A 25,025-nucleotide genomic window follows, 5' to 3' on the forward strand; every position below is an offset into this window, starting at 1 on the left:
TTGAAGTCATCAAAATCTGTTTCCCTCGAGTTGTTTCCTTCCATATGTTGGAGATTTGTCTTTTCTTCTCCCAAGAGAACAGAGAGTGTAAGAGAGAGCGAGAGAGAGAGCGAGAAAGAGAAAAAGAGAGAGCGCGAGAAAGAGAGAAGGAGAGAGAGCGAGAGAGTAAAGTAGCTTTAGCAGCTGTCATTGTCCTCCTCGTCCTTGTAATTGTCATCCGTTCCATTCCTCTCTTTTTTCACGGACATTTTTACTTGTTATGAAAGGCCCATGCATTGTCCTTTTTACCAAGGCTTAAGTAAAGTATACATGTTCTCTGGACTGGTAGAACCCTCGTTCCCACCCTTGGCATTGTAGTGCACTGAACAGCACTTCTTTAATGCAACTTATTTTTGCAGAAATAAGCATCTGTAGTCTGTTTGCAGCATGTTGGCTATAGAACAAGTACAAAAAACATTGTGATCGTGCACGCATTAGAGAGGGTTGTAAAGTGAAGGAATCGTATAGCAGACTCTTTTTAAAACGTCAATGACAAATAATTGTTCATAAAGCATGGCATGTTGGAAATGGTATCTAATTCAAAAGACAGTCATGTCAGAGTGGTTTGTTCTGCATGTTGTACCTTTTGTATAGGCTAATGTATTGAGACAAAGTCAAACTATAAAACAAAGCATTGCCTTGCTGGTATTGTCTGCCTGTCTCCATGCTGTCTGAAATACTTTACCATAGATAATGGAAACTGATGTTCTCAAAGGCATCTAGATGCTGAGTTGAATAGAAAGAATACACCTGTAGTTTATTGAGTCACTGGGACGGAACAGAGAGCCCAGTGTGGATAAAGTGCAATCCTCAAGATAAGAGAGAGAAAAGTAACTCAGACACACACACACACACACACGCCACTCACACACACACACATACACACACAGACACACACACTTACCTCAGCACTGATTAAGGACCCCATGTCATATAACCTGGGTGGTAAACAAGGGTAGTGAATGAAAGAGTAGCCACTGATTCCGATAGGAGCGGGGGAGCGCCTAATGGAGTGACCTCTCCTCCCCCCCTTCCTCCCCCCATCCCCTCACTAGTCTTACCCGTGTTACACAACCCCAGCCAGGTAATTATCCCTTGGCCTCCTTTGATTGGACGAAACCCTCACTAGCGACAAACGTCAATGCGGTGTGTTATACGACGGCTGTGTCTTCTCCCTCTCCCTCCACGGGAGAATCGGCCGCTGCCTCTCTATCTCAGCAATTATATGTGGCATCTCTCATCTTCTCCCATCGAAGAGCAGGGGAACACGATACACACACAAACACACACACACAGCGGATCAATAAGGCCCAGGCATGGGCTTTGTTCCCCGTCTCTAACGATCGGCGTGTATCAAAGATACAACCGGAGCCCTCGCCGCATCACCAAGCAACCTTTGGCATTAGGATGTCAATTATCTCAACGCTTGTCAATAGATCTGCCCGGCGATGCTTCTTGTTGCAGGTGATCTTACAGGGTGGGAAATCAATACGTCTATGGATCCTATTCTCTTCCTCGACTGTTTCACCTTTTAAAGCAAGGGACCATTGTTCTGGAGAAGTGTTTAGAAAAGTATCAGTGTTTTCTGTGTTGTTACGTGGCATTGTGTGTCATCCTGTCCTTAATGCATTGGGCAGTAGCCATCAACCTCACCAAGGTGAGAACAGGGTGCTCTGGTGCCATTCAAAAGGATTTCGTAAGATGAACAGATATTCAGCAACTCTTGATAGGACAATTTGCTTTCATAAGTTGCAGGTTCACATCCACTGTAAAATAGATAGATAGTGATCGAAACAACAGAAGAAAGAGTGTGGACAAAAGTCCTCTCTCAGGATGAGAAGACCTTGAAATAGTTGGAATGATTTACCATACTGTGGCAAAGGCTTTTAACTGGCAGGGCTTTTAGGTTATCGTTTTTCACGATCTGAGTGAAGGACATGCCATGGCAAAATACAGTACGTCAATCTAAGTGAAATACGAAGTACCAGCCAAAACATTTATTGGAATGGAGGGAGGGAAGATGAATTATTAGTTGGCCAGAAGTTCATAGACTAACGATGATCTCTCTCTGCACATGTTGTGAATCATTTCTGGTTTACTTTGTGTTTAAGATTTAGGAGGCACTTAGTTTTTTACCACTGTGACTTGATGTAATCTCGGTAATAGCCAAGCAGTAACTGCTGGAAAAGGCTTCTCGCAAGACACTTCTCATACCTTTAAAAAGTCATGTCAATATATGTATTCTTTATGTTGTACTGTTTTCTCTTTTCATACACTGTTTTGACTATAGTAACATGTCTTTTACAGTTTCAGGGTTACTTACCATATCAGAGCTCAGAAAAAGAGATTCCAATCTCAATGGGCATTTTGTGGTAAAGGATGAATGAAAAACTATTGCTGGATTAGAACGCCCCTATCTTGCCCTTTCCGTCCGCTATGTGTATTAACAACCATGCTCACACTATGACATCTGAACCTAGCTCGCCTACTTACACAAACAACTCCACCATCACGCCGACACATTTACTCCCTCACCCTTGATGTAGAATCTACGCCTGATGGAATCCCTCAAGATTCCATTCAACCAAAGCGAGTAAACCTCATTGTTTTCTTCTGTTTAGAAAAGCGAGAATGTAATAAATTGCGATTGAGTCTGAACATTGATCTCTGTCGGTACAGAGCGAGGCAAGCCTTTATGAGCGGTTCAAGGCGGTTCATCACAGTCTTCCCAGAGGAAAGCCTGGTTAGAGTAAATTGAAGACAACAAGAGGAGAGGGGGAGGGCTACTTATTCAACAGGCTGGGCCTAGGCTCACGGCGCACTTCAAATACACACCGCTAATACTGTGAACAAAGCATAGAGCCAATGGCTTGCTTAGTGATTATTTTATTCTGTCTTTGATGATGCTTCTCGTGTTCTAATGTTAGTTCTTTATAGATTCTTCACCATCAGTATACGTATTACTAGTGTTAGTTCTTTATAGATTCTTCACCATCAGTATACATATTACTAGGGGAGTCTGGGGGCATGCCACTGACTTACAGTACATTAGCTATTGTGAAAGACAAAATAAGTTCAACAGATGTGTGGGAAATGTGAGTTGGTCAAGGTTGGAGGTAAAAATACTGACTAGAGCCTATTTAATTATTGTTCATTGAGATATGTTAAAATTGTTTTGAAGCAAATGTCCTGCAATTCTATGTAGTGTAAAATGAGTCATGACATTTTTTTTTGTAGGCTATTTCATTTTAACTTCATATATTTCATATAATATGGATAAGGAAAATAAAGTCTAGACTATTTTCACAAATGTTATTTCACTATCAAATATGTTTTAAATATGTAATTTACATGAACCATCAAGTATCAAATTAATTAAACATATTTTTCAGAAAGTGATTAGCTCAATTGATAATCAGCAGAGTCACAACTGTGTCTAAAAATTCCAGTCTGTCACGTGAACTAATTGAGATGGTGGTTGCCTGACCCAGCATAAAGTCATGCTGAGCTCCGTATTCTGTCTCGTGTGAAATTCTTATCTTTGATATAGCTGATCACTATTGAAATGGCGCGTTATACTTCCAAAATGCCTCTGAATGTTACAGAGACAAACCAAGGATATCCACATGTGCATCGGAGTCGCACAGCTTGTTTCTAGCCTATATAGCATTGCGGAGTAAAGCGTTGTTATAGATCGCTTAACATAATTGGGATCCAATTTTCAAATTTCTAAGCTAACACAATAAAAAAGGCGTACCGACGTATACCCCCTCAATTCGAGCCGATTCCCTTGGGACTGAAACAAGGGTCACACTCACACAATACCCTCTTTGATCCAGCTGTACAGATGTTCATTTGAACTACACCATCTATTAAGGTTTGAACTTTCCACTCATAATTAGCTTTAAAACCCACATGGGGTGTTTTGAACTTTTCTGCTCCGCCTTTGTGATTAAAAGGCAAATTATGGAAATTCTGGCCATTTTCTTTTCTCCTGTGTGTTTTCACTTCTCTAGCTAGCTGTGTCCCTGACTGAGTCTATACCGCCTGCAGCTATTGGAGGTTTTAATGAATGGCCTGTCATGGAACTGAAGAGAGAAGCCAGAACATCTAGACATGTAGTCTTTGACATGGTCGGTCGTTAAGACAAACACTATAGCAGGGGCAAATGCACACACGCATGGATGCGCCTACACACTCACACGGACGCACACACACTGTACACACACCCATCCAGTGTTGCAGAGAGTGTGAGCTGCCAACGTCGCCAGTAGCCAAGCCATAATTATCCAACACCCTTTACACTGGGTTAATAGTCTTTCTTCACTAAGCTATTTGAACTTTACAGATGAAACAATCGAGTTAGTATAAAAGAGGATTCAAATAGAAATTGATGCAATTATAGTGCAGGAAAAACTTGGGCTTATTGCCTCTTCATTAAAACACTGGAGCAAAGAGAAAGAGGGCTACGGCAATTACTACTTCCTATAAACTCTTAGATTTCTAATCATTTATTTAACTGGAGCCTGCCTAGGCTACTTTTCAAGAACTATAGAGGGAATAGGGGGTGATTTCAGACACATCCGTAGTTTGAGTTTCTTTCTCTGTGTAGTTATTGCTGGTGATGGGGGTCGGTGGGAAAAAATTTAAAGGCTTGGGCTTTGAAGCCATCTAAACTCCTGATGGACCGACCGACAGATGAGGTCAGGTAGACGCTCTATAGGTTAAACGCTCTTACTCAGCAATCTGTCTTCTTACGCCTTGATGGAGAGGGAGAGAGAAGAGAGAGAATAGGAGAGAGAGAGGAAGAGAGCGAGAGAGTGGGTCCCAAAGAGAAATCGCCCGAAAGCAGTTTAGACGGCAGAGAGAGAGAGAGGGAGAGAGAGAGTACCTCAAAAGACTATCCCCCTGCCTGTGAAACATCAAAGTAGCAGGGAGGAAGGAACCCAACCCACTGTCATGGCTGCTGCCCTTTATCACGAGCTGTCAGGGGCCCCGCTGCAGCGCCGCTGGGATCACAAAACTTTCCCCCCTTCCATAACTGTTTGTCACCTCCGCCGCCGTCGCCGCCGCAGCAACCATGCCATGTGTCAGTCCGTTGATTTACGACCTTGATTAATCAACCACTCGAAGGACACCTGGCGTGATAGATCTCTCACTTTCCTGTTGGAAATTGTACAGGGAATTGGCCCGCCTCTTACCTCTTTAGACCCGTCCAACCACCTCCAGAGCTCCCTAGCGTTTTCTAGGTGGCGCATATCACTTACACTAACAAGCCTAGCAGCGGTGAAACATTGAAATATTCTCCCTCCCTCCTTCTTTTTAATTTCCCCTCCTGTCCTCCTGTTCCTCAGCGAGACAGAGAGAGAGAGAGAGAAAGTAAGAGAGAAAGAGAGAGAGAGCGCCGAGTCGGGCCGGGAGGCGTCACATTCATACAGCGACTGTCACTTTTATTGGGGCCATTAGTTTGAAGGGGAGACACCCTGGGAGTTTAGATAGAAGTGTTGCGATGAAGGGAGAGAGGGATGGGAAAGATAGAGAGGAAAAGGGAAAAGAAAAGTGCTGAATCCAACTTCTTTAGGTGGTGAGTAGTGACTTTGGGGAGGTGTGCCCCACTCAAGGACATAAAATGACTGACTTATTGGCCAACCCGGACATTCTCTCTGTGTGCTGATAGGACAATGAGGTTCATTGGCTTTGCCAACGCTCAGATGTATGGTTATGTTTGCAGTGTGAATAATAGGCTCTGGAATTGAAAATGACTTGTTACTGTGCAGGGGTCAGACATTTTTGTAGACTAATGGGTTACACAGAGAAAACTGGTCATACAGGCCTACAGAGGGGGATGTAGAGACAGTACTACAGTACTATTGGTGTTCATCTCAAAAGTGGTAGCTAGGCTAATATCTGTTTATGCACTACTTTGATGTTTACCAGACGCTCTTATCCAGAGCAACTTACAGGAGCAATTAGGGTTAAGTGCCTTGCTCAAGTGCACAGACAGATTTTTCACCTAGTCGGCTCTGGGATTAGAACCAGCGACCTTTCGGTTATTGGCACAACGCTCTTAACCACTAAGCTACCTGCCGCCCCTAGATGCTAAAAAGAAAAGTCTGCCATAGGAAAGTATATGAAAATTCCAATGTAATTTTGTCTGTTTGAATGTCACATGAGTGAAGCTTCCTCTTTGAGTCTCATGTACAGTATATCTCTCCCAGGTTTGCTTATCATACTTCAACACAACCACAACCAACATACGGCCGCATCCCTGTGCGTGGGGACTGACTGTCTCCTCCTCTGCAGTCTGTCTCTGGGTACCAGCGACTTTTCGGTTACTGGCCCAACGTGCTAACCGCTAGGCTACCTAACTAAGCCAGCATCTGTCTACAGACTGAAATAGACCCTCTTCCTTCCCCTTTTCTCTCAACACTCAGTGTAAATCTGGACAGGGTGCGGTACGGTGCGATGCGGAGCGTTTAAAAAGCAAAGCGGTGTAGCTAATCACGGACAAACAGAGGCTGAGGCTGCAGGCGCGTGATAGAGCCCCAGCATGCAGGTATTAACGGCTACCGTTAAAGGATTTGAATGATGCTGGTAACGGGGGACACGGTTGGCATGCCAAAACTCCTGCAGACAGGGAAATGAACAAATGATACAGTGGGGGAAGATAAGGATGGTTCTCCTATTCTACTATACTGCCACCATACTGGGGTCATCTCAGCCTCTGTTAGGAGGGGGTCAAACACATTACCAGTTATTTATATGAGAACAGAGATGGAGAGAGAGAGAGACCGAGAGTGAGACAGAGAAAGAGACAGAGAGGGGGGGGGGATTAATGTCTATTTGGAATGCTTTTTTCCATCACATTCCCCTGCTTCGTCTCTCATGTTCTAAATTGGATTTCTGGAAATAGATATTGGAAAGGTGACAGTTCTTATTTGTATGCATGCATGTATGTAGAAGGATCATATCGAACTGTATATCTGTTATTACAAACACAATGTGACAAAGGTTGACCGACAATATGCTTTTACAGTATGAAATGCTTATTTACTGCTTATGAATGCGTCTTGTATAGGTTATGAAGTCCTTATATAGGTTAGCCTTGCCACCATGTTATTTTCCTTGGTTTATCAGGTGGGCCTCTATACCACTGCCAAGGCCACCAAGGCCAATTCAACTATTCAATTAAGTGTTAACACTGGGGCAATCTTAAGGGACGTTAACCGTTAATGCCCTTGAATGGGACCAGGAGAATGGTGAAACAATAGCAAGATTAGATTAACACATCACTAGAGATGAAATTCTCTCTCTCTTTCTCTTATCATCGCTCTGCCCTCTCTCTCTCGCTTTTCTTTTTTTCCTCTTACCCCTCTCTCCTCTTTTGTTCTTTCCATCTCTCTTTCTTTCTTTTTCTTTTACTTTTCTGTATCCCCTTTTCTCTCTGTCGTTCCTCTCTCTCCCTACCCTGAATTACATCCTGTTTCAAGGAAGAGAGCAACACTGATTGTTTCTCTCTCTCTCTCTGCTCTCTCTCTGCTTTCTACCTCTCTCCCTCCTCTGTATTTCATAATGTACCATCTGACACCTCCTTGGTCTGTGTAATCTACCTAGAGTGTCATCCCCTCCCGTCTCTGGTAATGATGACATAAGTATCTCTCCGGCACGACAAGCTGATTGGGTGACCCTCCCTGCTCAGGCACATCCAGAATAATCAGCCCCATCAGTAGCCTGGAGATAGCTTGAGCTGATGAGCAGCCGGGGCCTAACATCACCACCCCCGCCTCCACTCATCTCTCCTCGCTCTCCTTTCTCCTCTCCTCTCTCTCTTTGTGACACAAAGGTGATCTTAACACATACTGTATACGGTGTGGGCATATGGCTACATGGTATAAGTTATAGAGATACATTTGTGGAATGCCATTATCCTCTTATAAATTCTCTCTCTCTCTCTCTCTCTCTCTCTCTCTCTCTCTCTCTCTCTCTCTCTCTCTCTCTCTCTCTCTCTCTCTCTCTCTCTCTCTCTCTGTGCTGTGTGACAAAGGTGATCATAAACCATGTACTAAATAATGGATAGGGATGGATATCCTTTATAACACTCCTTCTCTCTTTCTCTGCGGCAGAAAGGTGAATAGATGATCTTTGAACAATGTACTGTACAGGGATGCATTTCATTTCTAACCTTTTTCTCTCTCTTCCTCTTTCTCTCCTTCCCAGAGCACCTGAAGGGCCGCCTGGAGGAGTACATGGCCCGGTTCCCAAGGTGCGCATCGTTCGGACCAAGAAGAGGGAGGGTCTGATCCGTACCCGTCTGCTGGGGGGCCTCGGTGGCCAAGGGAGAAGTCCTCACCTTCCTGGACTCTCACTGTGAGGCCAACGTCAACTGGCTGCCCCCCTGCTTGGTGAGTGTGTGTGTGTCTGTCGGTGTGTGTGTGTGTGTGTGTGTGTGTGTGTGTGTGTGTGTGTGTGTGTGTGTGTGTGTGTGTGTGTGTGTGTGTGTGTGTGTGTGTGTGTGTGTGGACCAGCAAAACAAGGTGTAGTCCCCCCTGCTCGGTGAGTCGACTGGAGCGGAGTCACAGAGCGTAGCTGCAGGTAGAGATAACATAAAAGCTTATACAGGGAGAGGTTTGGGCCAGGAGAGGAGTGAGCAGGGAAAGGAAAGTGGGGAGGGGTGGAGAAGCAGGGGACAAAGTGGGACGGAGAAGGGAAGGTGCATCTTTACTCATTTTTTTCTCTCTGTAAGAGAGAGTGGCTCCAGGGAGAAGTTTGGGCCAGGAGAGTGAAGGAAAGGGGGACAGGTGGAGGAAGAGAACGTGAGAGAGTGTGAAGGGAGGAAGGTTGTTTGATGCAGTTTCTTTTCTTTTATCTCTGTACGAAAACTGGCTTGTCTCACACCTCTATATCTGTCAGTTTCACAAAGGAAATATCTCTCTTTTTCTGTAGTTTGTTTGATGAAAGAGCGCCGCAGCCTTAGCTTGAATCCATGTTCAATGCACGCTCTCGGCGCCCCTCCAGGGGTGGAACCATAAGCATCGAGGAAAACCACCTCCTGGGCTGTCGCCTCACATGTGGCCTGTGAACATGTGCGCTGTTAATAGCCATCTCCCAGCACCGTCAGAATAAATGGATGTGAAGTGATTACACCCATTACTGTACTCAATCACACAGGGACTGTGATTCCCATTAAAGGTATGATAGATATGTACTCCCAGGTCCCTATGATAATACTAATAATAGTAGATAATAGCCACACCACCGCCACCATTCCACAACATGGCCCCATTGTCTTCTGGCTAGCGGAGAGAGAGGCCTCGCAGTATGGGGGTCTTTAATTGGTTGGAATGGAGCCGCCTGCCTGTCAAGAGAGCAGAACAGATCGAGGCTGATGAGGGATGTGTCCCAAATGGCACTCTATTCCCTTTATAGTGCACTACTTTCCTATGGGCCCTTGTCAAAAGTAGTGCACTATAAAGGGAAAAGGGTGCCATTTGGGAGGCTGATGTAATGTGGGGCGTGAGGCGGAGGAGGCAGGCGGATGAGGGAGGCCATGCTGCGCTGTGGGGCTCGCATGTATGAATAGAGTGGAGGAGATACTGCAGTGAACCCCAGGCAAGGTGACACATGCCATCATCCTGCCGGGCTCTGATATCAGATCAGTGGAATACAGGGATTTGCTGTCTGTCTTTCTTTAGTTCTCTTTCTTTCTTTCTTTCTTTCTTTCTTTCTTTCTTTCTTTCTTTCTTTCTTTCTTTCTTTCTTTCTTTCTTTCTTTCTTTCTTTCTTTCTCTTCTCTCTCAATGTCTTTATCTTTCTCTCTCCAGCTTTCTCTCACCTCTACCTCTCTCTCCTCACGCCTGCTGTGAGTGTAGATCTAAGACTCCAACACCACACCATTCTAATTAACAGGCCAGGTTTTATCACTGCTCTCTGAATCTAATGCTTCCTCTCTCCTTGGATCTCCTACAAACCCTGGATCTTACCTTGATCAAAGGACATAATGTACACCCCACATAACGAACAGAACAACTTTGAAATAACCGCTCTATGGGATAAGGAAGTGTGGGCATGTCAACTTGGGGGATTACCTCTTTTTCTTTTTCACCTGACTGCTGCATTTGAAATGCAATCCCTTCTCGTTTAATGAGCTCTGGAGAGTTCCCTTCCCGTTTGTTATTCACCTTTTTATTAATTTCTATTTAATTACAATTGGGAGCTTTTTCTCTCGTTCTCTCTCTTTCTCTCTCTTTCTCTCTAGTTCTCTCTCGTTCTCTCTCTCTCTTCTCTCTCTCTCTCTTTTCTCTCTTTCTCTCTAGTTCTCTCTCGTTCTCTCTCTCTCTTTCTCTCTCTCTCTCTCTTTCTCTCTCGTTCTCTCTCGTACTCTCTCTTTCTCTCTCGTTCTCTCTCGTTCTGTCTCGTTCTGTCTCTCTCTCTCTCTCGTTCTCTCTCTTTCTCTCTCGTTCTCTCTTTCTCTCTCGTTCTCTCTCTTTTTCTCTCGTTCGCTCTCGTTCTCTCTTTCTCTTTCTCTCTCGTTTTCTCTCTTTCTCTCTCTCTCTCTCTCTCGTTCTCTCTCGTTCTCTCTCGTTCTCTCTCGTTCTCTTTCTCTCTCTCTCTCTTTCTCTTCTCTCTCTTTCTCTCTCTTTCTCTCTCTTTCTCTCTCGTTCTCTCTCGTTCTCTTTCTCTCTCATTCTCTCTTTCTCTCTTGTTCTCTCTCGTTCTTTCTCTTTCTCTCTCTCTCTCTCGCTTTCTCTCTCTTTCTCTCTCTTTCTCTCTTTCTCTCTCGGTCTCTCTCGTTCTCTCTTTCTCTCTCTTTCTCTCTCTTTCTCGTTTACTCTTTTGTTTCAGATGCATCCATGCAGGCCCATTAAGATGGTGTCATGGGGATTCAGATTTAGACTACTTAGCCGCAGCACTGGAATTGTGAGGGAATAAAACAAAGGATTGTGCCACAGTAAGCACATGGGATGAATATTACAGAGACTTGCACACAAACAAAAACGGATTAAAATCAATAGTTTCTGTATATTTATATTGGCAGGGCCGAGGGGGTTGTATAGCTGGGTAGCTACTGCTTGTACAGCCTTCCATATGCCAATTCAATTCATTCTTAACCATGTGGGAAACCCGCCACCATACTGTTCGCCATGCTGCATGACAATGACCTTATAGAAGTTGGCCATAAACAGATCTGGGAGCTGGCTACCATTACTGAGCCCCATGGCATAGGACCACAAACAGATCTGGGACCAGGCTACAGTATTGGTAGTAAGGTGTGTCCAGTACAATACTGTACAGTCACTCCCCATTAGTCTCAGTGCTGTGGTGTTGGGACTCTGCTCCCCTGCTTTCCCTGGTCCAGCACACACGGCCCACAGAGGAGAGAGGTGGGCGGGGTGGGCGGGGTGTGACAGATCTGGGACGGCTTAGCGCTGCTCGGCTCAGTCACACACACACGGCAGACTGACATGTCGAGGTTGGCTCTCAGGCCTCTACGGAGCCAACCTACTTTGAAACGCTGTAATTGTTTCTAATCGTCCAGTGACTCGCAGTAGGAGGAGCAGAGCTGCCCAGAGACCTCCACATAAGGGGAAGGAGGGAGGGAGGTCCAAGGGAACAAAAGCAATTGCCCTGGTTCCACTCCCTATGTGTATGTCAGAGAAATGGAGAGAGAAAAACAAGAGAGAGAAAAGAAAATGAAGAAAGAAAGAAAGAGAACAGCAGGGTATGGTGATTGATGCATGCCCACACTCTTTCTCTCTGTTGTTCCATCCCCCATAAAGACCAGATTGCCCAGAACCCCAAGACCATCGTGTGCCCTATGATTGACGTGATCGACCACAACCACTTTGGTTATGAAGCCCAGGCTGGGGACGCCATGAGGGGAGCCTTCGACTGGGAGATGTACTACAAACGCATCCCCATCCCTCCAGAGCTCCAGGGCCCCGACACAAGTGATCCCTATGAGTGAGTACACGCAATCATACACACACACACACACACCTTTCAACCACCTTATATATGTCATAGACAGGCAGCCCAATTTAGATAATTATGGTATTTTGACCAATCAGATCAGCTCTGAGAAAGATCTGATTTGAAAAGATCTGATGTGATTGGTCAAAACACCAATTAGTGGAAAAAAAATATCAGAATTGGGCTGCCTGTGTGAACGCAGCTTAATTTATGACACACGACACCAGCCTGCTACAAGCCGCACGGCTGAATCATTTCCCCCAGTCAGTTACTAGAACAGATCACAGTGGTGCAGCAAGGCAGCGAGGAGGTGAGGTGAGAAAGCTAGAAAGCTAATTTCCTCTGCTAGCCCTCTAAATTAATCCTGGGCTTAATGCCTTGGCTGCGTCGCCAGCTGGGGGTGAAATGTGTGAGAAGGTGATAGAGGATAGGGGATAGGGAGTGGCACAGCAGTCACTGATCTGTAACATCCTCTACTCTTCACTGTGACTGACTCCTCTGGCTCACTCTCTCGTTCCCCTGCTAGGGACTTTTTACTTGCTGCTATTACTGTGTGTACAATGAATGCTTAAAGGAAACCACTAACCTCTCTTTAGACCCCCAGAAATGTCTGGCAAGCTGTCCAGTTAGTCACTCTTGACGCCCTAAAATATCTTAGTGATCTAGGTCTACACTGTGTGTCTTAAGACAATTTTTTTCCTCGGGGAGATAAGAGTTCATCCTATCCTATCCTATCCTACGTAAGGACTTGCTGTTAAAGATACACATCTGAACCAACACCTTTTTTTGATCTCTTTAATGCGTCAGGCTCCCACTGGCGGCAGCTCACAGATTTACAGAGGTACGTAGGTAGAAGGCCCCTAGAATAGATGAAAGCCCCACTGACGTAGAGGCAGAGCAGGATGATCCAGTGGGTGTTACTTCTAGGCTGTGTCCCAAATGGCACCCTTTCCCCTAAGGGCCCTGGTCAAAAGGAGTACACTAAATAGGTGATAGGGTGCCATTTTGTACGCAGACGTAGCTTTACCCAGTCAGCAGACACTTTTTTCCCAGGGAGAGGTTGGCATTTTACATGTCCTCCGTTTATACAGAGATACAATACAGTATGTTTTATTAATGAAGCAAGTCATCACTTGTCCTCCTCAAGGGCAACGGCATCATCAGGGGTTAAACTGTGTAAATGCTGAGATGGTAAATGTAGGGGTGAGGTGGGTGGGGGGTGTGTGCACATGTGTGCTTATCCACATTCTTGGCCACCTACTCAGAAATCAATCAGCAGTCAGTTTTCTGTTTTCCTTGACTACTGGCTCCCTCCTTCCTCATATCTAGACCTTTCCCAGGACAACAAAATATCCTCCCCCCACCTCTACCGCAACTTGCCCAAAATACTGACAGCTCAATGCCGTGCACCCCTGGATCTGAACCTCTACCTCATTTAAATTCTATAACACCAGCTCTCATTCCTGGTTCCCTTTATCCACATCTCCCACCTCTCTGCCTATAGCCTGAGGCTAAGCTCTCCACACTCAATGGTCCTCTTCTTATCCTAAACCCAGACAGACAGAAAGACAGACAGACAGCCCTCCTACCTTCCTATGAACCCTCTCCCTGTTCCCAGACTATCCCCCCAGGCTGCTGCAGCCTCCTACTCTTCCAGACTCTAAGGACTTGGCCCAGGGCAGCTCACAGTAGGCTGCCCAGCCTTGTATGCTCCCCTATAGGCCCCGAGGCCCAGCCTGCACCCCCCTACCAGGCATGAATCCATGGATCCTCTCTGGAGCCAGCCAGTACAACTCACACAGCCAGACTCCCAGCCAGGCCTCCCAGGCCCCATCCTGTTGCACTGATAAACCAGAACTTTAACCCACACGGCTTACTCATCTCAGCTCCCTCATCCTAAACTTTCAATGTGTGTGTGTGTGTGTGTGTGTCCTATTACCACAGGTCTCCCAGTCAAAGCGGTGCTAAATGGGGATTCATTAAGGGAATTAATGCAGAAGGATGATGCTCATGAAATGTTACATTTTCCCAAACTGCCTCCATCTGGCATGTTTGGCTATGGGAGAGGGATTCTGTTCAACCAAGATAATACTCACAATGCTGTTTGGTAATGTGAACATGGGGCGGGCGGGTACACTGAAATTATTACAGTTTATATGATATTACCACTGCACCAATATATTTAGACTCGAGTGGCTTATTTGAGAAAAAATCACTGTGTGGGGTTGACTCAAAAATGAAAAGTTCTGGTGGAATGAGTTTTTGCAATCATAATCGCACTTTGAAAGTCGAGCACGTACTGTATTGAAGGCATTTTCATTTGTATCAGCAGACACAATACTAAGACCATTCCATTTTCACTTATTGCTTGGTCGAACAACGCTGAACACATACTTTTAGTGCTGTACTGTTAGTGAGCCACGTACGTTTTCTGAAAAATACTCTTCCATGTTCTAAACAAAGACATCAAGGAGTTATATCTATATCACCTACTGTGTCATCACATTCATCTCACGTAGAGGACAATCTGTGTGAAAGACTTGCTCCTTTTTAAATCCCCTTGCTATTGAGACTTTTTTTTAAAACCTGTTTTTGTCCATCTGTTCGAGAAAAGAGAAGTTAAAAACACGAAGAGGAGACAAGGAAGAGAAATCGAAGTCAAGGGAAAACACTTTGAGTAAAATCAATATCGAGACCAGTATTTCTTCATGGGTGTTGTGATACCAAGCTGAATATCTGGACACATTCCTCATCACAACCTTGTCTCTCTGGGAGATTAAGAAGAATATCCAACAGGGAGGAACAATGTAATATAAAGAACTAGCTTAGGCCAAGGCTTCTACTTCATTGGAATGATTCTACAGAACACACATACAGTGGGGAAGAAAAGTATTTAGTCAGCCACCAATTGTGCAAGTTCTCCCACTTAGAAAGATGAGAGAGGCCTGTAATTTTCATCATAGGTACACGTCAACTATGACAGACAAATTGAGAAAAAAAAATCCAGAAAATCACATTGTAGGATTTTTAATGCATTTATTTGCAAATTATGGTGGAAAATAAGTATTTGGTCACCTACAAACAAGCAAGATTTCTGGCTCTCACAGACCTGTAACTTCTTCTTTAAGAGGCTCCTCTGTCCTTCACTCGTTACCTGTATTAATGGCACCTGTTTGAACTTGTTATCAGTATAAAAGACACCTGTCCACAACCTCAAACAGTCACACTCCAAACTCCACTATGGCCAAGACCAAGGAGCTGTCAAAGGACACCAGAAACAAAATTGTAGACCTGCACCAGGCTGGGAAGACTGAATCTGCAATAGGTAAGCAGCTTGGTTTGAAGAAATCAACTGTGGGAGCAATTATTAGGAAATGGAAGACATACAAGACCACTGATAATCTCCCCTTGATCTGGGGCTCCACACAAGATCTCACCCTGTGGGGTCAAAATGATCACAAGAACGGTGAGCAAAAATCCCAGAACCACACGGGGGGACCTAGTGAATGACCTGCAGAGAGCTGGGACCAAAGTAACAAAGCCTACCATCAGTAACACACTACGCCGCCAGGGACTCAAATCCTGCAGTGCCAGACGTGTCCCCCTGCTTAAGCCAGTACATGTCCAGGCCCGTCTGAAGTTTGCTAGAGTGCATTTGGATGATCCAGAAGAGGATTGGGAGAATATCATATGGTCAGATGAAACCAAAATAGAACTTTTTGGTAAAAACTCAACTCGTCGTGTTTGGAGGACAAAGAATGCTGAGTTGCATCCAAAGAACACCATACCTACTGTGAAGCATGGGGGTGGAAACATCATGCTTTGGGGCTGTTTCTCTGCAAAGGGACCAGGACGACTGATCCGTGTAAAGGAAAGAATGAATGGGGCCATGTATCGTGAGATTTTGAGTGAAAACCTCCTTCCATCAGCAAGGGCATTGAAGATGAAACGTGGCTGGGTCTTTCAGCATGACAATGATCCCAAACACACCGCCCGGGCAACGAAGGAGTGGCTTCGTAAGAAGCATTTCAAGGTCCTGGAGTGGCCAAGCCAGTCTCCAGATCTCAGCCCCATAGAAAATCTTTGGAGGGAGTTGAAAGTCCGTGTTGCCCAGCGACAGCCCCCAAAACATCACTGCTCTAGAGGAGATCTGCATGGAGGAATGGGCCAAAATACCAGCAACAGTGTGTGAAAACCTTGTGAAGACTTACAGAAAACGTTTGACCTGTGTCATTGCCAACAAAGTGTATATAACAAAGTATTGAGAAACTTTTGTTATTGACCAAATGGTAAAATACTTGATGTAAAATACTTAATACATTAGTTAGTCCATCTGTTTGTGAACAGCCCTTTCTCTGTGTGAAACTACAAGGACCACCATCTTTCACGTCAAGTCAGGACATTCTGTGGATTTATACTGTCAGAGGAGTGAAGGGAGGAAGAAGGAAAGAAAACAACTTGGTCCGGCTCGGACGATTTCCCTCTTTACCTCTGTTTGAAAAAAACTAAAAAGGCAAAAGAGTGGGAGAGTTAGACAAAATGGGGCAACTCTGATTGTTCACACTCTCCTTTCCGTTCCAGAAGAGAGAGAGGAAGAGAGAGAGGAAGAGAGAGGGGAAGAGACAAACGTGATGGACTGGTAATGAGGCTCTACTGCTAGGTGTGGAGGAGTGGAGGTGCCATGATACAGGATTCCACAGGCTTTCAATAAATCCCTCCTGCCTTTCTAGCAATGGCGCCACATACGGCTGCAGGCCTGCCTGCCTGCCTGTCCCCGTCTGCCTTCCTGACTTCCTCCCTCACTCACTCCCTCCCTGCCTTCCTGACTCCCTCCCTCACTCCCTCCCTGCCTGCCTTCCTGACTCCCTCCCTCACTCCCTCCCTGCCATCCTGACTCCCTCCCTCACTCCCTCCCTGCCTTCCTGACTCCCTCCCTCACTCCCTCCCTGCCTTTCTGATTCCTTCCCTCACTCCCTCCCTGCCTTCCTACACACCTGCCTGCATGCCTTCCCTCCCTCCAACCATTTCTACCCGCCTGCCTGCCTGCCACGTTCAGCACCTACACATTGGCATGTGTGAAGTGTGCTCCTCTAAAATGCCTTATATAGATCTTAGCGCTTGTTATCAGATGAAAGCAGTTCCTCAATCTGGATCACAGCTCATTGTGAAATGACTGATCCATTGAGAAGGCACATTTAGCTTCTTTTTTTATGCTCTGTTTGTCTGTCTGTGTGTGTGTGTCTGTGTGTGTGTGTGTGTGTGTGTGTGTGTGTGTGTGTGTGTGTGTGTGTGTGTGTGTGTGTGTGTGTGTGTGTGTGTGTCGATCTGTCCTAGCACAGCAGAACTAAATTAAACTTGATAATTTAACTTTGTCACAACGCATTTCGACGGGCATTACTCGCTCTTGCTAAATGACATTACATCCCCCCTCACACACACACACCCCGACACATACACACACACTTCCCTACTCTACATTCAGATCATGACATGAACTACACTCTGACCCCTCTCTCTGTCTATATCTGATGTCATATCGCCACCTAATGGCCTAACAGAGCAACAACACTATTATCACGATCTGCTTTACATACTGTACATACTGGATCGACTCAATTTACCCTTCGCTAAGCCCCTCCCCAGAATTCTGGCCAACCAATCGCAGTGCTCTAATGGATAGCTTCTGTGGTTGAGTCCGACACCTCATGTTTGAAACACATGAAAGCCAGTGAGGGCAGTGGGAAAAACAGAGTTTTATAAAAAAATAAAAAGTGAAATGGCTTAATAATTGAGCAGGAGTACTTGCTACTGGGATTCCTGAAATGCAGAGCATGTTGGAATATTTTTCTAATGCAAAATTATACTTTTGTTACATTGTTTACTAGCTCAGGTGGTTCTCAGTCTCAGTCTTATTGACCACCAAACATTGCTAACGCTAGCTAGCTAGCCACTTAATATAACGTGTTTTCTCTAAATGTATGTTAGCCATGTTAACTCTCATCAGCTGTCCACATCAGGATACGATTTCAGAGCACTAGTTTGCTCCAAAGTTGTTGTAGCTTTGACTGCATGCTCACAGTGAATTCAGAGACAATCAGTGGCTAGCTACACAACAAACATGATTTGACCAGGTTCACATGAAGCAATTGACAGTCCACCACAACATACCCTAGAGTTTCCTGATTAGCAAGGGGTAGGTAGTCTGTGTTTAATTTCATTGTGTATTAAAAACACAGTTTGAGATCATTGTGAGGGGATTTCGCCAGTGGTTAGAAGGGGGAATTGGACTTCCCAGGAAAATGTCCCTATTACACCATTATTTAACATTACTGCATGTCAGCCGCATGACAAATTGGCGAACTGACTGGAAACCGGGTGGTATACGCTCCAAATTGCGTTGTAGTTTGAGGAGAACACTTACATTTTGTCAAGGCGGAGATGAGTGGCCGAGACGCTCGCGGACAAGGCGGAGATGAGCGGCGTGGACAACAGTGGATTCATCAATTCAGGCTACAAGTGAAAGCCTAATGATGATTGCAGAATGTCATTACAAAACACGTAGCTGTTCTGTAGCAGATGCCTCTTTCCATTCACCAAATTGCAGGTGCACTGTTGGGGTTTGGATGCTGGGATTATTTTCTGAGTGGACGAATGTGCATGAGTAGCCTACAGGAGCGCCTTGGTTAAGTGATTGTTTGACAATCAGATGAAAACATCATGACTGGTTGTGTTTCTGCCACATTAGAAGGCATAGGAGGCGTGTCCATAAAGCTAAGGGAAGCCTTAAAGTAAATTGAATTAAATTGCCAAAATTATATAGCCTAATTAGCTTACTCCTGTCTATACAGAAAGAAATATAATCATTCAAAATAGGCTACTAGAACAGAAAGCATGATTTGGCCACAGAGGATCATTAGCTTCTTTAAAAAAAGCTGTGGATCGTTTTAAATCACATAGCCTGCAGTCGGAAGGGCTTGCAATTTGGGCAGCGCGCGCTGCAAATACCAAATGGATGATTGTTGAGTTGCGACTGTCAGTAAAAAGTAGAGAGACCCAGCCAGGCATATCTCAATATTTAAAAATACAATCACGGAAAAACTGTTTGGAAAGTAAATGGCTATTGCTGTAAAGAGACTCCAATCTGTCTTTTAGTTATCACAATTCTTAACTTAATTAAGCGAACAGTAGCCTTTCTTATTGGCACCAGTGGAGAACATCGACCATATCCCCATTGAGTGTGCATATTCACTGTCTGTCATTGGGTCAGTGACACTTTTGTTTGTTTTTGGACAATAATTTCCTCCTCCAGGTTAGATGGACGTCATATTGTATTTGTGTCTCCCCTTTTCGTAGGCCAATTATATGGATCAGACAACATCGTTTTTATTGATCTGTTTGTCAGTGTCAGCAGAGTAGGCTACCCTGTATTTTTTGTAGCATTAAAAAAAAATGTGTGCGCGCACTTGGTTGTCCTGTACCGGTAAGACATTAAATCTACTTTCACCCCTGGGGGTGGGGCTTAGCGAAGGGTCAATTAGTACAATTACCATAATCTCTCATCCATATATTAAAGACACTGCTGCCGTCCGTACATTCAATTGTATCATTATAGCTGACTCCATATAATGGGGTCACATTGTTCTATATAATATGCAGTCTATGGAGGCGGAGGACATTGAATAATGGATATGTACAGTTCGTCCATTGTAATCATAATCTAATCGCCATACAGAGACACAGTGACTGTGTGCCCTTGCCGTCTCCTACTACTGCACCTTGAACACAGACACACACAGACACACGCACAATCTGCACATGACGGCCTCAAGGATTATGTAAAGAGAAATAAATAAATGACAACTGGGGATCCAGAGGGGGGGTCACCTATGCAGAGACAGCAGGGAGCTGTATCGCTGGATAGCACACACATACATTGGGCCTATATTCTCAGCTGACTCCCCCTTGCCCGCTGGCAGTCTCTGACCTTGGCTGCATGGACTTGCATTGCAAATGACTCCCCCTACACACACACACACACACACACACACACACACACACAACTCCCCCTCTATACACATCACTAATCCTCCCCCTTCCGTTCCCATGAATTTAACTGCTTAAAGGGATGCACGCAGAGACATACAAATATTCACGAGTTCATCTGACTCTGGGGAAGTAGATAAAGGGCTTCATTGCCAAAGTCCTGAAGTATCCCTTTAATATAGCCATCCACAATTGGCCATAAGGAGGTTGAGGCATCCATTATTCAATTTTCCCCAGTGGAGAGCTTTGACTGTGCTGGCCAGTGGAAAGCTTTGACTGTGCTGGCCAGTGGAGAACTTTGATTGGGCTGGCAAGTGGAGAGCTTTGACTGTGCTGGCCAGTGGAGAGCTTTGACTGTGCTGGCCAGTGGAGAGCTTTGACTGTGATGGCCAGTGGAGGGGCTTTTTTGTGAAATCTCTGTTGATGCTTTTTCTATTTTCTTCTAGGCTCAGAAGAAATTGTGGGATTTTTATTGATGGAAATGATATGGGAGGTAGAATAATGACAGTGGTTTGGCTGAGGTTTCCCTAAACAGTGTGTGGGTGTGTTTTGTATGCATATGTTCGTGCACGTGTGTGTGCACATGCATGCGTTTGTTCGTGTGTGTGTGTGTGTTTATAAGCAATATTCCCTCTAATATTTTTCGGCACTAAGCAAATTTCAGGTCTGCTGTGTGCAAACTTGAACGTTGTGAAAATTCTGTGCAACTTCCAGCCCGCGTTTACTGTGAACACTGATGCTGTACCCGCTTTAAGTTACAGTTTTAACAGTGGCCATGTAGGCTACTGTGGCTATTTGATCATAACGTGGGACTACCAGAGTGGCCTACCATCACAAACAATGGAGAAAATGCATCCCATAACATTTTAACATGGAAATAGCTGTTCTATCATTCAACCTACAGTAGCAGCCAATGTGTGGTGTTCAATGTAGGCCTACATTCCATGAGACATTTGAAAGAAAACATGCAGGGCTTGACATTAACCTGTTTATCCACTTGTCCTTCAGACAAGGAGGTGACTGAAAATGTTGTTGTGTTGTTTGATGCGAGAAACCACTTTACAAAATAAAATGCATTATTATTCCCATACCATTATTACATAGAATCAGACAAATTATGCTACCCTCGGCCTATTGGCTACTTAGCTTATTCAAGCCTGTCTCAAAATACAACACTGCCCCTTTAAGACAAAAAAATAGCTCTTTACCTGACTTTTCAAAGATGCCTATAAATGTAGACGTTTTGTGTTCTTGTAGGAAGCAATCACTCCGCTATTGCTGACTACAAATGATCTATAACTGGGCTAATAACTCACTAACTAGCAAAGGATATGAACTAAATGTGCACACGTGGCTACATGCAGCTCTCGCTTTGATCTCAAAACAAGCCCATCTACTCACGACCGCTCATGCTGTAAACACAGTCCAGTTCAAAGTAAATGGCACAGATCCATATATGGCAATGGTCTATTTGCATATAGGCCTACTGCAGCTCTGATTGTTTATGCCGGACCGGTCTGTGTACAGTAGGGGCTGAGCAGTGCGTGACAATGCAATAGAATCCTACTTCGATGCGTTCTGCCTACAACAAAACCTCTTGCATAGTTCGTTTTGTTTCGGTATGTTGCATTGAAAGTGGTTAATATTGCGTTGATTCGATCAGAATTGCCACAGTAAAGGGAAACGTTGATAGTGTTAACAGGGAAAACTCTAGAGCAGTGGTCACCATCCTTTTCTGAGTCAAGATCACTTTCTGAGTCAAAATGCAAGCCGAGAGCTACCACTCAGATTTTTTTTTTTACAAAACTTAAGCCTATGCAACATTAACCAATTAAAAACAGTACTGTAGCAATGAGGATTGTGCAGTAAGCTATAGGCCCAATACATTATCACCGCATATTGGCTTTGCTTGAATTGCCCTGCCAATGCATTGTTGTTCAGGCCATTTTTTAAAATTAGGCTGTCGTCTTGTGAAACAGTGGATGTAAAGAATCTAGCTAGCTAAAGCATTTACTGCAAATTGAATGTACAATTTTTTAAGCTTGTGTGATGAGTGTGATTAGAAGGAGTCAGGCGCAGGAGGGTAAATCACCGAATACAGAGTTTATTCCGTCGTACACAGTTGCGCTGGAGAGCGACAACAAAATACAGGCACAGGGAAATAATCTACCCCGGCAATACAAGGTACGAGTAGCTCCAACAAAATACAGGCACAGGGGAATAATCTACCCCGGCAATACAAGGTACGAGTAGCTCCACCGAGCTACACTCAAGTCACCCACAAGGACAAGGGGGCAGAGGGAACACTTATACACGGACTAATGAGGGGATATGAACCAGGTGTGTGTAATTGACAAGACAAGACAAATGGAATGATGATATATGGAGTGGCAGTGGCTAGTAAGCCGGTGACGACGAACGCCGAAGCCTGCCCGAACAAGGAGGGGAGGCAGCCTCAGCGGAAGTCGTGACAGCTTGCCTTGCTGATATTTTCCATGCAATGCAGCTGAAGTAACGTAGCTAGCTAACTATTTTCTTGCTTATTGTGTAGTGGAGGATAAAAATACCTGTATGCCTATGGATGTGTAGCTAGCTATGTAGCCGATCTGTGTATGATCTGTAAAATGTTTGGTATAAATATTAGTTCAGAGCCTAGCTATGAACCTCAGCTATCATAGCCTGTTGTATCGACTTCAAAACAGTCTGAATGGCATTAATGAAACCTATGGATTGAGTAGAATATAATATAACTTTAGTGTGCAAGTCCTATATACATGTAGTTATTACCAAGCATGAGATCCCCACATTGTAGCCTGTACATTACATTTACATTTACATTTTAGTCATTTAGCAGACGCTCTTATCCAGAGCGACTTACAGTTAGTGAGTGCATACATTATTTTGTAATTATTTTTTTCATACTGGCCCCCGTGGGAATCGAACCCACAACCCTGGTTTTGCAAACGCCATGCTCTACCAACTGAACTACATCCCTGCCGGCCATTCCCTCCCCTACCCTGGACGGCGCTGGGCAAATAAATGTGCGGTTCAGGTATGAATGTCTGTGAGACATTATTTTTCAGTCATATCCAACACCAGGAGTATCAAACTCCAATCTTTGAATGATGCTGTGTATGCATGTATGTATTACAATGATACACTTCAACAGTGTTTACCAGTCCTGTTAAAGGCTGATTTGTCATTCATATATACAGAAACAGAATTTAAAAAACAGTACGCTACACTTCCTATGCATCATGTAAATACCCTAAAACCGGTTCATCTCAATATCTAACTCCCTTCATCTGCGTTGATCTAAGGACACAGGATAGGTGTAGTATTTCATCAAATGAGAGACTTCATTTCAACCAGTAGACAATGTGAAACGCTTTATTGAAAGAAGTTCATAAATACATAAAACATGCGTTATAAATATTATAATTGTAATATGATATTATAAATACAAGTTCAATTTGTACTTCAATGCACATCTGGTGTAAAAGACAGAAAGGGAAAGAGGTAAGAACAGAGGAGCAGGGAAGGCAGCATATGATTAATGAATTACAGTGCTACCCTAATATTCTCTCAGTTCATCACAATTACATAATAGTGTCTCTAGCGGTTTCTCCTAACAGCCTTGGGCCCCCAGTTGGCCCAAAGGTTACCGTTAGAGCGGGTGAGATGGCGATGACGGGACTCGGGGTTGGCATCTGTCACGGTTTCGGCCGAGGCTGCCTCTCTCCCTTGTTCGGGCAGGTTTCGGCGTTCGTCGTCTCCGGAATTCTAGCTGCCACCGCTCTATGTTTCATGTTCGTTTGCTTTTGTCTGTTTGTTTCCACACCTGTTTCTGTTTTGGCGTAATTAGTGTCCTATAAGTTTCTCGTTGTGTTTGTCTAGTGTTGTGTGTAATTATTTTCCGTCAGTTGTGTGTATTGCTCGGTTGAGCTTCTCTCCACTACGCTGGAGTATTTTCGCACCTGTTTGTGCGCAGTTACTATTTGTCGCACCTGTTTGTGCGCTGTTACTTTTCGCCTTCGTGCGTATTTTTGCCTTCGGGCAAAGTTGTCCTTTGCCTTAGTTTGGGCAGTAATACAAGCCTTTGGAATATCGTTCTGAGTCCTGCGTTTGATTCCACTATTGCACCTACAGCACGCCCTGACATAATTACACACCACCAATGGAATCAGCAGGGGCCGAAGCAGCCCAGACGAGACTGGAGGCCCAGGTTCGGGACCAACGAGATCAGATCCAGCAGATGGGGACCGCCCTGCAGGAGGTGATTTCCACCATCCGAGGCTGGGGTACGCCTCCACCGCCTCCCTCCCTGCCAGCACCATCGGCCAGCCCGCCCATTCCAGCGCCGGAACCTCGAGGAGTCCGACTATCTCTCCCGAGGGCCTACGACGGAACCGCGGCTGGGTGTCAGGGATTCCTACTCCAGGTGGAGCTATACCTGGCCACAGTGCACCCGGCACCTTCGGGGCATGAGAGCGTGTCCGCCTGATCTCCTGCCTGGCCGGGAAAAGCGTTGGAGTGGGCCAACGCGGAGTGGAGGAAGATCGACGCCACGACGATTACCTACGACGAGTTCTCCCGCCGCTTCAGGGCGGTATTTGACCATCCCCGGAGGGGAAAGCGGCGGGGAGCGTCTGGTCTTCCTCCGGCAGGGGGAGGAGGAGTGCCCAGGAATTCGCTCTCGAATTCCGTACTCTAGCGGCAGATGCAGGGTGGAATGATCGGGCCCTCATCGATCTATACAGATGTAGCCTATGAGAGGACGTCCGTCGGGAGCTAGCTTGTAGGGACACCAGCCTCTCTTTCGACCAGCTGGTCGACATGTCCATCAGGCTGGATAACCTGCTGGCTACCCGCGGGACGTCCTGCGGAGGGTCCGTCCATTTCACCCTCCAGCGCCTCCGAGCCGTGTCCTATGGAGCTCGGGGGCGCTGGCGCTAGAGAGAGGAGGAGTCGGC

The 25,025-nt window shown here is 45.1% G+C and overlaps 1 protein-coding gene across 1 annotated transcript in view; it reads left to right on the forward strand.

The window, feature by feature from the left end:
• Nucleotides 1-8,418: 8,418 nt before the first annotated feature.
• galntl6 (polypeptide N-acetylgalactosaminyltransferase like 6) overlaps nt 8,419-25,025 on the forward strand; it is a 47,973-nt gene continuing 31,366 nt past the window's right edge. The window contains exons 1-2 of the mRNA XM_045212037.1: nt 8,419-8,441; nt 11,817-12,000. Coding sequence (XP_045067972.1) covers nt 11,855-12,000 — 146 coding nt within the window. The 5' untranslated portion in view covers nt 8,419-8,441; nt 11,817-11,854. The remainder of the gene's footprint in view (nt 8,442-11,816; nt 12,001-25,025) is intronic.

This window comes from Coregonus clupeaformis, chromosome 40 (assembly GCF_020615455.1).
Source record: "Coregonus clupeaformis isolate EN_2021a chromosome 40, ASM2061545v1, whole genome shotgun sequence".
Lineage (NCBI taxonomy): Eukaryota > Metazoa > Chordata > Actinopteri > Salmoniformes > Salmonidae > Coregonus > Coregonus clupeaformis.